The sequence below is a fragment of the Gouania willdenowi genome, chromosome 3, assembly GCF_900634775.1.
Source record: "Gouania willdenowi chromosome 3, fGouWil2.1, whole genome shotgun sequence".
Classification (NCBI taxonomy): domain Eukaryota; kingdom Metazoa; phylum Chordata; class Actinopteri; order Blenniiformes; family Gobiesocidae; genus Gouania; species Gouania willdenowi.
This window is the reverse complement of record NC_041046.1, coordinates 11,261,432-11,278,793: the sequence shown is the minus strand read 5'-3', so window position 1 is coordinate 11,278,793 and position 17,362 is coordinate 11,261,432. Positions and strand designations below refer to the sequence as shown.

Sequence of the window (17,362 nt, the reverse complement as noted above, 5' to 3'; positions counted from 1 at the left end):
TGGTAAAATCCACCTCCTCCGACAAGGAGTGGACCTCAACCTTTATAATGAGGTCTTTAGCATGGTCTCCCACTTCAATCAGTGCTTCTTTCACAGCGGCAGCTCTACGCAGGGGCAAGAGGGGGCCGTGATCCTCAAATAAATGTCTTGCCCCTTAAATCAAATATCATGATTTCTCACTCCATGTTCAGATTTCACGAGAGATGCATCTATTATACTCTGTTCCTGCACATTTTTAAATTGATTTCTGCTTTCTCTTTCCCTATGAATATAACGTTCTTCCATGGTGAAATATGTCTGTGTGTGTGTTGTAATGTTGATATGAGATATGAAACACAACCAGTAGTCAATGTGCAAGCTGCCAATCGAATGAATTTAAGCTACTCTATAAATGGGTTGAAATATTTGTAAATTTGACTCTGAAAAAGTCAGTGCCTCACCAGCCACGAACATCACTGCACGTCACTGCACTACACGGTGGCCATGGAGGCTGAGTTTAAAGCCCTCCTGGACATGCCCACAGCAGACTGGCAGGACCCCTTTCAGACAGCCTCATCCTGGGCTATAGACGCAACCTGGGGATGCATTTACAGGATGAGACTTTGGAGCAGGTGGAACTTCTCATCAAATTTCATGTAGATGTGAATGAGCAGGGGGAGGAGGTGAGAGAGGACAGAGAGAGAGAGGGGGAGACAGGGTCTCATCACCACCAGAGAGCCCCCCACAGCCCAACCATGTCCCACCATCACCACCAGGGCTGAGGTGCACATTTCAGCTGACTCCAGGGCCATGGCAGAGGTAGCCAGGGCCCATCTCCGAGCCCGAAGCTTCCCCAACAGGGGACTGGTCACCATTTAGGGAGAGTGAAACAGCCACTACTGTTGCAATTAATTTCCATCCGACCCAAACAGTTTCACCAAAACCCCAGAGGACCGCACGGCCCCTCCCTCTGGGTAAACTCATCAACACAGAACCAAAATCAAAATCATTCAGTTAAGATATTTTATGTTGTTGGTTGATCAAATCTGAATGGATATTTTATTTATTTTATTTTCATTTTTCAGTTTCCTCCCTTGAGAGATTTTCGCCTTATTGTGGTCAGGGGGTTTGTATGCCTCAGTGACCTTAGGAGCTAAACCAGCAGGAGCTTATTCTTCAGGTGGGACACCCTAATTGGACAGTCTCACAGTAGAGGCCTGACTAAGTACAATCCACTTCTCAAGGTTGGGGTTGGACACATAGCTAACGAACCAATTCAATAAAGAAAACACTATTACTATAAACACAGGGGAAACAAAGTGCTGAGGCATGATATGTACATATGATTCCCCCTTAACATTTCTGACTGCCCCCTCATATATGCCTGCCTACAACCGGCCCTGCGGCAGCTGCTTCCTGATGCCTCAGGTGCTTAACTCTTTTCCCTTTATTTCCACACCTCGTTTTAGTCCACATCTTCAAAGTGTTTTTTTTAGTATGGCCCATCTCTGAGTACAGGCTGAAAACATGGGGGAAATGTTGTGAAATACACTAAAGTAATTAATGGCATCAGTCGATTCTTTAGAAGCATCAGACACAAACACATTCAATGAATGACCCTCGTGCAGTACAAAAATAGCTCCTGGATTCAGTTTTAAAAGCCTGGCTTGAACAGTAATGTTTTTCTCCATCATATTTTTCCTGTTGTTAAAAGACTCTCCTTTGGGTCCCTCAAGAACTTTAAGCTCCTGTAATCTCTTTCTGGTCAGAGATGCCAAATGCAGACTTGTTGTTTCCTCTGCCTCGAAAACCCCATGAAACGTCCTTTATTTATTCAGGGTTTCTTCATTATTGACAACACTTGAATTACAACTGACCGCTGTTCAGTGCGGTTGATGTCTGGTGTGCAATCCAGAATTACAGAGAAAAAATGTAAATGCTTTGCTTGCTTGATGTCCCTCGCCATTTCTCTAATGATCTATTGATTAACAAATGAAGTAGTTTGTTCAGTATGCTGTGGCTGAGTAGAGTGGGTGACCAGAAGTACTTTTTGGGTCTGGTTAAGGTGGTAATTAATTCTGTGTCCAAAGTGTGGCTGTTCTTTGAGAACTTTCATTGGACTGTGTGAGGAATGCTTCTCACCTTTAGAGACACCATGATAAGACTATTTTCCATCTCATCTTCTCATTCTTGTTATCAATCTTTTTTATTCTAACTGCCAGATTTCTCCACACCTTTGTTGAGCTCAGTTGTTCGTGACTGTTATCTAAAGAAGTTGGCAAAGAATAGCTTAAATTGGGCTTCTTTTTTAATTGGGGCTTTTTGCCTTTATTGGTCATATATACAGTATATATATATATATATGTTCATACACAAACATTGAAATTTGTCCTCTGCATTTTAACCCATCCCTGGCAGTCGACAGCCATTTTGCGGCACCTGGGGAGCAGTTTGGGGTTAAGGGACTTGCTCATCATCCCACAGTGATGGCCCAGGTGAGCCCTCCGATTACAAGCCCAGCGTCCCAAACCACTAGGCCACCACTCCCATTTTCATCCCAAAGGCATGGTATCGGGTTAGAGTCAGGGCTCTTTGCAGGCCAGTCAAGTTCTTCAACATCACATATTATTTGAAGGATGCATTTGCAAAAACTGAGGAGGAAAAAATTATACTGAAGCCCACAGGGAGTGAGTGATGTGCTCGCGCCTACAAATACAGTTTTATATTAATAATAATGATAATGATAATAATAATTGTAATCAAAATCCCATGATCATTGCGCAAAACTGCTGATCAATTGGCTGCAACACCTGTAGCTGTTATAAAAAGGAACACTCTAATGCGTAAAGACACACAATGGCTTATCATGGCACTGCTGGAGGACAAGGTGCACGGGATACACCGGAGGGAAAGGCTCCAGTGGGAGGAAGACGAGCTGCTACAGAGTTTAATCCCATGTTTTTGGCGCATATAGTGCATCTGTGTTTGTTCCTCATTTCCGTTACACAGAGGGGATCCCCAATCCCCACTTTGTGAGGCTGAGTTCCTTCCCTTTCCTCCACCTGTTGAACAGATGTTCTTCCTATGGAGAGTGATCCACATTTTCTCCTCCGCTTTTATGCGTGATCGTGTATTTTTCACCTGATGAGGCAACGCAACCTGCCTTTCTATCATCCGTAATGCGCACTGTGACACCAAATTACACTCTCCTGTGTGTGTACACCCCAACAATTAATACCTCCACCTCACATTGAGTGAAATGTGTTTTATTTGCTCGTTTTCCCCTTCGGTCCACCGTGAAATTTGTATTAGTGAATATTCATTTAGGGCGTTCACCTGACCTTTTATGGGCATCAAATGGGTGGAGCAAGGTGTTTCTTCACGTGCGCCAACCTTTGAGTTGATTTATAAACGTAGACAGGCGTGGGACATACGTGTGCCCTCATTTATAAATCGTAAAAAAAAAGATTCGTACACACTTCCTGGTTTTTAGCGTACGCTAGCTGAAGTGTGCTTACCTAGGTACGCTTTTATAACTGAGGCCCCAGAACATGTGTTCACTGTTCTAGAGTCCGGAGAGCCTTATATTGTCATAGTACAAAATTATCTGTAGGTCTTTAAAAATGAGTCAAAATGCTCTAAAATGGCTGGCACTGAATGAGTTAAATGATCAACGGACATTGTGAAACTACAAAACAATTAAATGACCAGACAGCAGCATCAAATACTGGTTATTTCCTCAGTTTCAGAGTTCATGAATGTAGCTCTACTTAGAGCCTGATCATTTTTGTTATTTTGAATTAATTTAATTGGTGTTTTTTTTTTTATTTAAAAAAATAATTATACAATTTTGAAAACCTTTTATTTTATACAGATGCCTGTGGAAAGTAAATTAAGTTCCAATGTTGCAATATTTGGTCTTTTTGGTCTTGAGTACAATTTCAATCAAGTAACAGTACTTCTACTTTAGTAGGATATATCTGTACTCTTTACATCTCTGCTATAATGTTACACTGTCCTACAGTAATGTTTCCTGTTTAGTTACGTACCTAAAATGTTAATCCTAAATCTTCTTGTGCCTGTAGGTGGTGAAGTTGAAGGGGCAAGTCCTGTCCGTCATGTATCGTTTTCGGATGAAAAACAGAGAGTGGATGCTGATCCGAACCAGCAGCTTCACTTTCCAGAACCCATACTCGGATGAGATTGAGTATATAATCTGCACCAACACCAACGTTAAGTAAGTTATTCTCATGGTACAATATTGACCCTTTGGACTTACGTTTTGTTTTATGTGGTGCAGAACAGGAGAAAAGCTGTTCAAAATTCAGATTGTAATGACACAAAAAGAAATAGCCGTTAATTTTAAGGTCTCTATAAAAGTTTATTGATCTTACATCACTATCATCTGAGATTATTTATTATTGTTGGTTCACTGGTAAGTCTTTCAGTCCTTGCTAGGAAACCTGCTAACAGTGAGAAAGGCAGCAATGATCCTGTGTCATCAGTGTTGGTATGGCTGGTTATTGCAGAAGAGATTGACGACCTCTACTAAGGGAAATGGCTTTTCTTCCACCTACATTAACTTTAATGTGGGCCGAAGTCAACACTATAAAGATGAGAAAGATTATAAATCCTCATTTTATCCCTTTACAGGGCCTTCAGCCCAGCTCGCCACTGTCTTTTGTTGATGAGTATTACTTAATGAACCAAATAAGAAATATTTAAGTTGGTATTAAGAAGACTCACCTAGGCCTACGTTGAAATGCATTGCACTTCCTGCACAATAATGCCTCTTAGACGAATGGCCCAATAAACTTACTCAGCACCGTAGAGACATTTTGTTTGCTCTCGGCTCTTGTTAATCAGCGAGGTGGATTTTAGTGATTTCAATTGCAAGTCCCAAGGACAACGTTTTTAAACAAACCAGGGTAAAGGGTAAAAACTCAAAAATTGACTTACTCTAGTAGAAGCTATAAAACGAGTTGTTTCCATTTAATGATTTTTTAAATGTATCTAGTAATTTATAACATACAAGGGAATAAGCAGCTGCAGCTATTAAGCTTTTCAACCCGTGTTGTAGTTGCCAATCTTAGATAATTATTTGGTGGGAGAGACAGAAGGAGGGTGCTGCTTCTGCTGCCTAGTCATTACTGCTCTGTCCTTGAGCTTTGCCTATTGGTTTGGTTCTCTGAAAACAGATTTGTTCTCAAAAAATATCTCTGATACCACAGCCTCTCCTCCGTGAAACACAATAATCCCTGGTCTCTGATAACATGACAAATCCTTCATAAAAAACAGCTAAATCCACCACCTGATAGTTTGGCAGTCCTCCGTGGAACAGATTGGTCCACTAAACGTTTCTGATACCAGCAGTTTGTTCTAAGGCAACATAAAAATAAAAAGAATCAAGCATATTTTCTTTCCTCAACCTTAGAGTGACTGCTTTTAATCCTCGTCTTTAAAACTTTGCTGCTAAAAATAGCTGTATTCTTTTAATTCTTTCCATTTGAATCCGGAAATTCACGATGGTCCCTCAATGAGGGGTTAACCCAAAAGTTCACAGAGAAAAAACACAGTTCTACTGCCTACCCAGCCTTTTGGACCTTTCAGACTAGTTATACTGTAACTTCCTCTCTCCGGAAGATCCAGACTTGTTTATTTTGCTGTCACTTTCTTGCTCAGTATGGTCTGGTTTTTCCACCCAAAAACTACTCCTTCCTCATCCACACTCACAGGTCTGTTCAACACTGTCCCTACAAGGTCATCATGGGACAAAATCTTCTTAAATGTGATTATTACATGTAGAAGTATGTTGTTGTTTTTTATACTAGCCCTTGTTACTTGTTGCATGTTGAACAGAATCAGTCGTTTTTTGCAATCTTAGAGCTGCTGTGAGTTTTTTTTGTAAATCAATGCATTTACTTTTAAAGAATTACTGTTTCAAAGATAAATTTATTTATTTATTTATTTATTCAGTTTATTTCCGACATGGTTACATTCACTTTTTTTTTTTACATTTTTTTTTTTTTTTTTCTTTGTACATGCCGAAAAAGGAAAATCTCTCTCAAAGCTCTTTCCTCAAAACATCATTGGGTTACATTGCATTTCACTCCAATGGTTAATGTTCTGCTGTCTCCCAAGCAAAGGCCCTACTTTTGTCTAAACCAATGGTCCCCAAACACTGTTTTAGATCATGTACACGCTCCCCAAGAGACCCACCCCCCGATCGATCTGCGGAAAGAAGTGCATGTGAGAACTCGGTTCACAACAGGCAAATAGACTGCCCCGATTGTGGGCTGCTCCAACCAGACCATGTATCTGGAATGAAGGCCCGTCATGACAGGCTTAAAGCTGCAGTATGTAAGGGGTTTTTTTGGCATCATTTCGGCAAAAATCACCTTTGAGCATATTGTAATCCAAAGTGTTGTGAGTGGACAGTGAATCTTTGCTCCTTCCCTTGGCTCTGTATAAGACATTTAGAAATCCAGGAGCCTGATGCTGGATTTCAGTCAATCAGAGGTCTTTCTACAATCAGAGTGCTCCATGAGCTGTTTTGGGCGTTACTATTGACTATCGACTGAGGTCAAGCGCATTCACGTATCATCAATAGTAAATGTGTAATGGCGGACTTTCCAGCAGAAGTCCCCATCACATTGTTTGGCACAGCAGTTACACGGCAAAGCAAAAGGAAAAAGGAAGACATGGAGAAGCGACAGTTTAAAGGCACAAACACACTCGGCTGGAACGGACTACTTGGAAGTCCACTTCGCGTCATTTTGCCATTTGTTCACGAGGATACCAGTAAGGGACGATAGGTTTGGAAACAGGAAGGGGAGGGGCTGGCGTTGTTGTTTCTATACAAGTCTCACTGTTCTACATACTGCAGCTTTAAAACAGAGAGAGAACAGGGACACAGACAAACATGGAGACACACACAGGGACGAAGACGGAACAAATGGGAAGACATAAATGTTGCTATTTTTAATATTTATTGTTTTTGCACTGTGTAAATGATGCTTCTTTAAAATCTTTTTGTGTGCATTGTTCAATATCACAATGGCAATATATAGGTGTTTGTCATGCCAATAAAGCTTTTTTGAATAGAATTGAAAATTGAGACATAGTGACGGAGCAGATCACCATAATGATCACATTCCCACACACCCACGCACACTTAGAGATGTGGTCAGATGCTTGAGAAACCCACCATAGACACTTTAACCAGCTGAGCTGAGGAGAAAGACACAGAAAGCCTCAAAAATACCTGGATACAGGCTGTCACAGACACTTTTCCACCTTTCTTCTTCTGCTTTTTCTGAGAAAGATTACCACAATTTCTTTGGGTTTATTTTTTTCTTGCACGCCGCACCTTCTCTGAAGAACTCTGGCACCCCCCAGCAGAGACACGACCCACACTTTGAAAACTCCTGTTCTAGAGCATAAGTACATTTAATGAAACATCATCATTTTCACCGGCACCACACAAGCGCTCACTGGAGACACATGCCTCACTCCGTAACCAGACCTTGTGCCGTACGAAATTAAGTTTGACATTGAACACATCCGAAAGGAAGGAGTCGCCTCGTGCCTCAGGACGATAGGTTTCAAAACAGGGAAGGGAGGGGGAGCCTGATTGTTTCTATACACTCTCACAATTCTACATACTGCAGCTTTAAGTTGAGACTAGGACCCTTAATTAATAGCTTGAAGTCACCAAGAACACAGTCACTTAGTCAGTCGATATAGTAAATGACCTGAACACACATATTGTGAATGGGCATGAGCCTGCTAGGCACTGGCCGCCATAGATTATTTGCTCTACAACTTCACAATATGCATTGTTGCACCTGCAGAAAGAGACATGATCAATATCCACAGATCGCTCACTGCCAACAGCATCCAGACTCGCACATACAATATGTCATATATATGTGTGACTGGCATTAGCTCCCTGAGGCTAAGAAACAAGGCTCAGTGTATTCGGAGAGTGTGTGAGATCAATGAGGTAGTTGTAGAAATAATTGATCTCATTACTCACAGGTTCACGAGCACATTGCTCTCCCCTGTCTCCCAAATCAAGATAAATAAGTGTACGCTACTGCCATGTGCTCAGGTGGGAATGTTTATAGTGATATACTGCTGGACTATATAGTACATTTATAGGAACCTTTAACCATCTCCATTAGGAATGTGGGATCTCCCGCACATTTAATGTGAGTGCCTTAAGCGTTTCATTGCTTTGCCTTTGACATCTGGGGCACCAACAAGCTGTTATATCATCAACTAAAGACATAGGCTTTATTGTGCTGTAGTAAGTTAAGATGAAATTAAGTTTAGCTCTTAAGTTTTTCAACTAAAATTGAAATAAATTGGTCCAGAAAAGTGATCTATGTTTTATTGCTGTATACAGACTAACTTACTCAGTGCAAAATTGTTAAATATCTCAAATAGTTGTATTCTCACTGGTTCTCTGAAACACATGGTTCTCAAAACAAGTTTGGTCCATTTATTTCTCTCATTTCCTACAGCTCTATTTTGGCTGGTCTTATTTGGCTTTGAAATCTGCCTCATGAATCTTCAGACACTTTAGCCATCTGTTGTTCACATTCCCCTAACCTTCGTGCTGTTTTGTTGTTGTTGAGAATTCCAATTAAATTTTGCTACAATTTAATGTCGAGCTCAGGGTTAAAAATACATTTTGGTGAAAGTTTTTAAGCCTTCCTACTGGGCTTGACTATTCGTTGACTAGGAAACAAAACATGGCATAAATTTCTCTTTTGAAGAATTAAACTCAGCTCAGTCTATTGAATACTGACAGTGGTGACTGACAGGAGGACGCTGTCCAAATTAACGTCCATCTTGGTCAATGTGCCCCACCCACTCCATGGTGTTGCTGTCCTTCAGCTCCAGGCTGATCCATCACGGTGGTCAACAGAACAACACAGGAGATCATTCCTGCCTGTAGCATCAAACTGTACAACCCTTCACTTTAAAGTGTAAGTACCCCCCCCCCCCCCCCCCCCCCCCCAGATTTTTGCTGACCACTTTCTGATGCACAATGCCACAAAGGCTCATTTATTAACAAACATATCAATATAGACGATATTGTAATTTTCTATATAGCCAAAATAGAAAACTTGATATATCTTTAATATCGATATATAATGCCTAGGCCTAGATAAGACATGCTCAGTCACAACAGCCCCGCCCCCACAGTGCTGCACAGTTCCACATAGAGCTGTCAATCAGTGCTCACTGAGGGCTGTGTGAGCAGGAAACCTAGTCCCTCCTCCCATCTTTTATAGGAGGGGCGGGGCCAACAGCGACGGTTAGTGACGTCGCAGATCCAAAAAGCCAATAGCAAAATTCAATTGTAATAGTCGGCTTTAAACCCATTTAAATACATTGACTAGGATCAATAAACTACATTACTTCATATTTAATCATATATGGATTCAGCAGATAGAAGTGGTTTTAGAGTGTACTTACACTTTAACCGCACAGCTTTCGGATTGCACAGACGACTCACTATATTTGTATATTTTTGCATATTTTGATTACATTTGCACTTGTAGTAAATCCTTATTTAACATTTAATTCATTCTTCTGTTAATATAATCACTATCTTGGTCAGTGGTAATTTTCATCGTAGTTTTCGACTACATTTTTTAAGTGACAATAACTAGATTATGACTCATTTAGTATATCAAAACGTATTAATATGTGTTTTTCAACTAAGTATAATTTCCTTATATGGGTTAGAAATGAATGTGATCTTATGCATTGATCACATCAAATCTGTCTTTTTACAAACATTAATACCGCCCTATATATATCAGGTTAATCAATACTAATTTTATTTTATTTTTTTAAATGCATAATCTCTTATCCTGTATATTTTAGTCGATTATATCTGTGAGAGATTTAGTCGACTAAAACTAGACTATAACTTAAATAGTCCTGATGATAAATTTGGTCTAAAACTGCATTGTATTTTAGTCAAAGGACTATGACTAAAACTAAATCAAAATTTGCTGTTAAAAGTATCATTGGTCTCTTTGTTTTAATTTACTTTTTAATCTAATTAAACTTAGCTTTTGTCATTTATTTGTGATTTTTAGTAACAGCTGTGAGATTTCCATGCTCTTTTATAATCTAGTAGGTTATTCTCACTAAAACACAGGTTTAATAGGAAGCACTCACTGTGTTTCTCATCAGCTGCAGATGGATGCACAGGTGAAGCATTCCTGACACACATTATTCTGGTCCATGGGTAGAAGACGGGAAAGCAAATCTGATTCAGTAAACAGAATCAGATCACACATTCTACACAAATAAGTCATTAGTTTACTTATGACCTCTGCAAAGGAGGTAGTGTTTTCACCAGTGTTTGTTCATCCATCCACCCATGTGTCTGGTAATGTGGTAATTTTATTTATTTATTTAGCACAAATTAAAACCAGATCTGTGCAGGGTGGGAGCGAAGCCCATATAGGCTTGTACAAAGCTCCACACCTACGCAGATTGAATACAAGACATGAACATCACACTGTATGACAAGAAACAGGAAGCTACAAAGTCACAGTAGTTTAGATTATTATTAACTGGCAAGAAAAAAGAAGAATAGACTATTTATAGGGAAATGATGGGGTAGATGAGACAGTATGGGACTAGTACAGAAACTAGAAAACTGGTCTTAAAAAACAATGATTATTTAGACAGTAAATATTCCTTTAAATACTTTTTAAAGGAAGTACAAGAAGACATTGACCTGAGAGATGGTTCTAGAGAACGGTAAGAGCAGACTATTGTTACTGTGTCTCGTCTAGTATGCATGAATGTCTGAGGTGGACATAAAGAGGTTATGGATGGTGTCTGGAACATCTTGTTTCCTGTATATAGCCTTAGGAATGAATAAGCTTGTGTGATAGGCATTTACTTTATCTATAGGTAGTAAATTATATTTTTTGAATAGTGGTGCAGATGGTGCATATCTACTTGATTGAGATATAATTCTCAGAAACTTCTTTGGGATTGTAAGGCATTTTGTTGCGATATGAGGGACAAGTAGCTGCCCAAACAGTGTTACAGTAATTAAAGCAGAGCTAAGTAACTTGTGCTTAGCGCTCCCCCTAAAGGTCCTTTTGGTTATGTCACTGTCGTAAAAACTCTGCACCCCCCGCCGCCTGCCCCACCCCACAGCTACATGTGCACCTTTGTTCTCCCAAGACAGTAGCAACCGATCACTGCAAAATCCTAATACAACAGTGACACTAAGGGTGCTTTCACACGTAAGAAAGCACCCATGTGACCATGTGAACAGTATGAGGGAGAGAGACAAGTAAAGTAAACGAATGACGTGGGAGTAATACGGAAGTGGGTGTGGAAATGTGTGTGATGTGTTGTTTGTGTGTTGACAAAGCGGTTCTGAAAATGGATGGATGGATGGAAAGATAGATAGATAGATGGATGGATGGATATTTGCAATCACACACGACGACGACAGTGTGTGTGGTTGCTGCTGAGCTGTCACTGCATGGAGTTGTTTCGTTCCTCAGACAAAGGTCTTTTCTGCCTTTTTTTTGCTGGTTCCACAATGATATAAATTTGAGAAAAGTGCATTTGTAGACAACCGTGTGCATAATCTAGCATTAGTTTGTATTGGGCTGTCGTAAAGCAGTACGTCTTGCCACTGGGTCGGAGGCAGGAAAGTTGCAAGTGCTGTTTTCTGGCCAGAGACAGCAGGGGGAGATAAAAGACCCCCAATCACCCCATTAACACTTGTATTACCCTCTCAGGGACTATGAGAAGGATGTATTAAGATGAAAAAGTTCTGCTTTAATAAATGGAAAGGGCGACCGTGGCTCAGGTGGTAGTGGGTCGTCTTCTGATCGAGAGGTTGGGGGTTCGATCCCAGTACCTGACTATGTGTCGAAGTGTCCTTGGGCAAGACACTGAACCCTAAGTTGCTCCCAGTGGTCGACTAGTGCCTTGCATGGCAGTCCTGTCCCACTGGTGTGTGAATGTGAGAGTGATTGGGTGAATGAGCTGATATGTAAAGCACTTTGAGACTGCTTCAGTGTGGTTATAAGGCGCTATATAAAATCAAGTCCATTTACCAAACTAAAAAGTGTGATAGAGAGTTAAATAGAGGAGTGAATTAACGGACAGCATCTTTCAGGATCTTTTGTATCTCAGGTTTATATGATTCCTCCACTTTAGCCCACTGTCTGTTGTAACACCCAAAAATTTGGTGGATTGAAGTAATTCAATTTCAGCATTGTTATTTAGGATTTTAGCTAGATCATTTGAATAATGTTTATTCACGTTTCAAAATATCAGAAAGTTGCATTTTTTTTAAATGTTCGATGTGGATGATTGTTAGCGTGATATCTCAAAAAGTTCTCAATGGATTTAAATCCAATTTGGTGCACTGACAAACAATGCCGAAAAGAAAAACTAGTTTGATTTTGGAGATAATCCAGAAGGTACTGTAGATACAGTATCTAAAGTAAGTTTTCGAGAAAGGATATTTAAAAAAGTTACAGACAGCTTTATGTGAAATTTGGTGATCTGATCTAAACGTAGCAGAGGTTTGCGCTCTGTTTGCTCTTGTATTTAGTGTTTTTAGTTGGCTGTGTAATCGTTATCATATTGAATGGGTTTGTGTGGCTCCTGCTCTCCAGAATAAAGCTTCATCAGACTGTCACTCTGATCATGTCTGAATACATTTTGGTTCCTAAATGGACCTCACACACCAACCAGTCTAATCCATAGAATGTCTAACAGTGAGGTGTTGGTGGTAATGCTGCAGTAATGGCTTCAGTGCCTCTGCTCATTAAACCTGTCTCTGCTGCTGATCAGTGGACATCTGTAGCACCAGTTGGCAGACACTTCTGACTATTAAAATGCTAAGTAGCAATATTCCATCTGATGTTGCTGTCTTGAAGGTAGGATCACAGAATATGTGTACATGTTTGAAGGAATGAAACAGACGCATTAACACCATATTTATGTGTATACACACAAAAACATGATTTTAATAGAGCTCAAACAACCTGACTTTTAATGGCTTTTGCAATGATTCCTGTCTGACTATGTTTGACAGGAGTAGAAATGTAAATATTAATAGTTTTCTTCACTCTAGAATAAATTACTAAAGAATAGGCTTTACGCATATCTGTTCGGCTATATCAGATCGTCCGATATTTTGCATTTTATGCAATTAATGTCTTAATTTGCCGATCCAATCAATGACGTCATTGAAGTGATGAAACTTTCTGTAGATGCTCCCATTGCATTGTTTAATCGTCTCATTCACACCGAAGAGTTGTTTGCTTGACATGAGACGGCTTTATTTCACTCGCATTTGTGCACAAAGGTGAAAACCTTTAAGCGAACGGCAAAAATGTCGATCGGTTGGAATGAAGCGGCCGAGCACTGGACTTCTTCCCCAGTCTACTGGCTCTGAAAGCAGGGGCAGCGTCTGCTGTTAGTGCCTGTTTGTTTATTCATGTTAAAAGAGAGACTCCTAAAGCGGAGAGATGCGCTCCCGTTTCCTTTTGTTTTCATACCGGAGACTTTTCAGGACGGTGGTGGACACAGAAGCGTGCGTGTGTGTATGCGCCCCACCTCCGATGTGCACCTGTGAATACGGACTATAAGCAACAGCAGGTTTTGCGATGCCACAGTCAGTAAATATGTGTTTGCTCCCAATGCTAATGCTGATGGAGGATTTACGTAGTTCCAGTGTGGTCTGCCTTCACTGCTTCATTCAACAGCTGCAACGTTTCTTTTGGCCATCGCTCAAAAATGGCATACAGCTTATAATCAAACTGCTCCGGTCTCACGCGCTCCATCACTCCGCACATGGACGAGCGACTGGATCATTCATTCGCAGTTAAAGGACCACGCACTCACACACACACACACACACGCACTCTGACAACAAATGTTATGTTCAGGTTCTGCTTGGAAATTCTTCAACTCTTGGGGATGGGCGATATTGACAAAAAAAAATTATCCCGATCATTTTTGGTATTTATCACGATAACGATAAAAATCACGATAAATAAAAACTATAAATAAAAAAATGCACAACTTAGTGTAAACAGGTTCCTTACAAACACAAATAAATGTGAATACAAACACATTTATAAAGGCTACAATAACTGCTGACTCAAACAGCTAATGAGCTGATATTTTATGGAATATATTTGTGCTTGTGGATTACTATTAGTGTTATTGTATGTATTTCATTTATTTCCTCACTTGAAATAAAATTATATATATATCAGAATCAGAATTCCTTTATTGATCCCAGGGGGAAATTGCTTTTGTTACAGCCACAGAACACATCACAAATAAAGAATAAAAACGTTAACAAGGACAAAGAAGAATAAACAATAAATAAGTGAATAATTAAGTAAAGACCGTTAAAAATAGGGGTCAGAAACACAAACATTACAGTAGTAGAAAAAAGTAGGATAGATAATAATAATAATAATATACAAATATATACCAATATGATTCAGATATTTACAAAATAATACAAATATACAAATGTGATTTAGATATGTACAACAATCAAGCTGTGACGTTACAAAGATAAATTATACAGTTTGATCGACACAGGCAGGAATGATTTCCTGTGGCGTTCTGTGGAGCACCGTGGTTGGATCAATATACAGTATATATATTGCGTTTCACAAATTGGGATGAATGAATAGTGACATTAGTTATTATATTAATATTCATGTCACACAACGTGTGACATGAATATTTAGCTTTTATTCTTCCATCCAAGTGTTAAATCTGACCATAAACAAATTTTTGGCTCTCTGTGGTTTGATGACAGTAAGACGTGTTCTTTTTATTTGGTCTATTGTTCCTTATATACAGTGGTTAGCGTTAGCACTTAGTTCAGTGTGTCGGTGTGTTAGCATAGTTAGCTTTAGTTGAGTTTCCAGTTCATAATCATTGCTACAGGTTCATCTCTGTCCCCGTGTTTGTAGAACTTTGGGTGGATCTGACGGAGGAACTTGAATCGGTTCCCTTTGTTTGATGGTTGTCTGGTTTTAACCAAGTAGTGGTCCATGATGTATCACAGCATAGTAGCTTCTGGTAGCCATGACGAAGACATCACACACACAAACGGCGGTGTGTGCGGGGGCGGTGGCAGTGCACACCGTGCAGAGCTTCAGTAAACAATGTTCCGGTCCAAAGAATAATAAGTTGTTGACAACAAACGGGGCAGTTTTGACCCGTGGAACATGGTTTTTTTGGGGGACATTCTTGGCTAAATTGAGGGACAAATGGCCCGTTGCACTCGCTAATTTCTGACATGGGAATTTATATTTATATAGTGGGATGCCAAATTGTTACCGGTGAGAATGTTTTTGACGATAAATCATAAACGATAAAATATCGCACATTCCTACACAAGGCAACGTTTATGTCCCTAAACATGGTACCGTTTGATTTTCTATGAATCTGTACCAAAAAAAATGACCTGAATTCATATGATCGGATGGTGATTGTTTTTTTAAACTCACTGATCGGTGATCGGCCCAAAAATCCTGATCACGTAAAGCCTACTAAAGAAGTCCTGGTGCTTTCAAGAATACTTTGAGCAGTCACTGTCACTAAAATGCCATAACACATAAATAAGTTAGTGTATTACAATCAAAGTAAACCTAACATGACCAAGTCTTTTGAATTACTCTTGGGGAATGCAACTTCCTTGTTGTAGGTGCAACCTTTATTTTCATAGATATCAAAATGAACTAAAAAACTAATAATGGTGGTGAAATAACTCAGGGTCTGGTTTACTGTGTTGTTAAAGACTGTGTAAAGCAAACTCAGACATTTTTTCTAAACACAATAAATAGGTCATAAATGTATTTCCTTAAAACATGTAAAAAGCCATTCAACCATTTAGAATGTAATTGTGGAGCTTGGTTTCACAAACTGTGTTTCAAATTTCTGTGTTCAGGATTTAATGGGTGGGTCAGAAATTATAGCCGCGTTACATAACGGAGCCCTCATTAGCATACACCTGACCCTGACCAAACTTCCGTGGCCTCCAGCGGGCGCAGTTCGGCCCCTAGCCAAAAACAAACCACATATTTGGACTCGAGGGAATACAACGCGTCCGCTGGTGCCACATTTTCTATGAAATGAGCACTTTTTTGCACTTCGATTTTGTTTTTTGCATCTTTCGGGTGCAGTTCTGACTATACCCGGGAAGAATGCACATATGTGGACTCGGGCGGAGCAGATCATTCCCCTGACACCTTGTCTGGCCCAATCCAAGCATTTTGGGATTTTTCCTAAGTTTTTGGTCTTTCACACTGCTCTCTCCCATAGGGCTAGGGTTAATACCATAGACTGTCTATGGTTAATACATGGAGGCGGCACCCTTCCCACGTGTGGGTGTGGGTCCAGTGCCTATAACTGACACGCCCCCAGTGTTTAAGAGCAGAGAGAAATCCTTGTCTTTCCATGATTTTGAGACCTAATTTCATATACTTAGCCATTTTTTTAATCTTTCAAATTTGGCTCAGTGGTCAATGAGTCTGATGTTTCTGTGGTGTGACAAACTCATAACACAAATTTATTTCTGCTTTCCACAGACTTTAAAACGTGAGTATACGCTGATACACATTGTAGTTGTTTATCTGGGTCTTAATCAGTGAGAGGATGCTTGAGGAATGTGCTGTTGCCCATTTTTAACAACAAAGGAGACATGCAGAGTTGTGGCAACTACAGAGGAATAAAGTTGATGAGTCATTCAGGGTTTTCACAACGTAGGGGGAATAAAATTATAACTATATAAGGGCCAAATTTATTGAAGTAAAGCTAAAGTTGTTTGGGTTTTTTTAATTTGTTACTACATTACATTAAAGCCAAAAGTTATTTGTTGAATTGGTGAAGGGTCCTGATGAATGTAGTTAGAGTTACTCACGTTAGGTAAAGGTCCTCCCCTAATAAATAATCACAGACACTGAATACTATAGACAAGAAATAACATTTGATCCAAAAGACTTAAAAAGTTTAAATGAGGTATTATGTCGGACCTGCAGTAATATTTGGACTAAATTTAGTTTCCCATGCCATCCTTTCAATAAACACAATGCAGTGCAAATGTGCAATATAATGTCTCACCTTCATGGAGTGCTGGAATTGTTCCATTCTCTGAATATGTTGGGGGTAACAGCGCTTGAGTGAGTGGGAGAATACACATGAGACCATATTGAAGTGGGAACGCCCACATTTCAGGGCTTCTCCATCCAGAGCACGTATCTGGGTAAAGTATAGAGAATAGGGCCCTTAATGTTTTTTTTTTTTTTTGTTTTTTTTTTTTTGTTTTTTTTGTCACGTT

At 39.8% G+C, this 17,362-nt stretch overlaps 1 protein-coding gene across 5 annotated transcripts in view; it reads left to right on the top strand.

The window, feature by feature from the left end:
* Nucleotides 1-17,362, top strand: part of arnt2 (aryl-hydrocarbon receptor nuclear translocator 2) — a 102,098-nt gene that overhangs the window by 65,996 nt on the left and 18,740 nt on the right. For all 5 annotated transcript variants that reach the window (XM_028473684.1, XM_028473675.1, XM_028473664.1 and 2 more), the window contains one exon: nt 4,065-4,216. In XM_028473684.1, the coding sequence (XP_028329485.1) occupies nt 4,065-4,216 (152 nt within the window). The remainder of the gene's footprint in view (nt 1-4,064; nt 4,217-17,362) is intronic.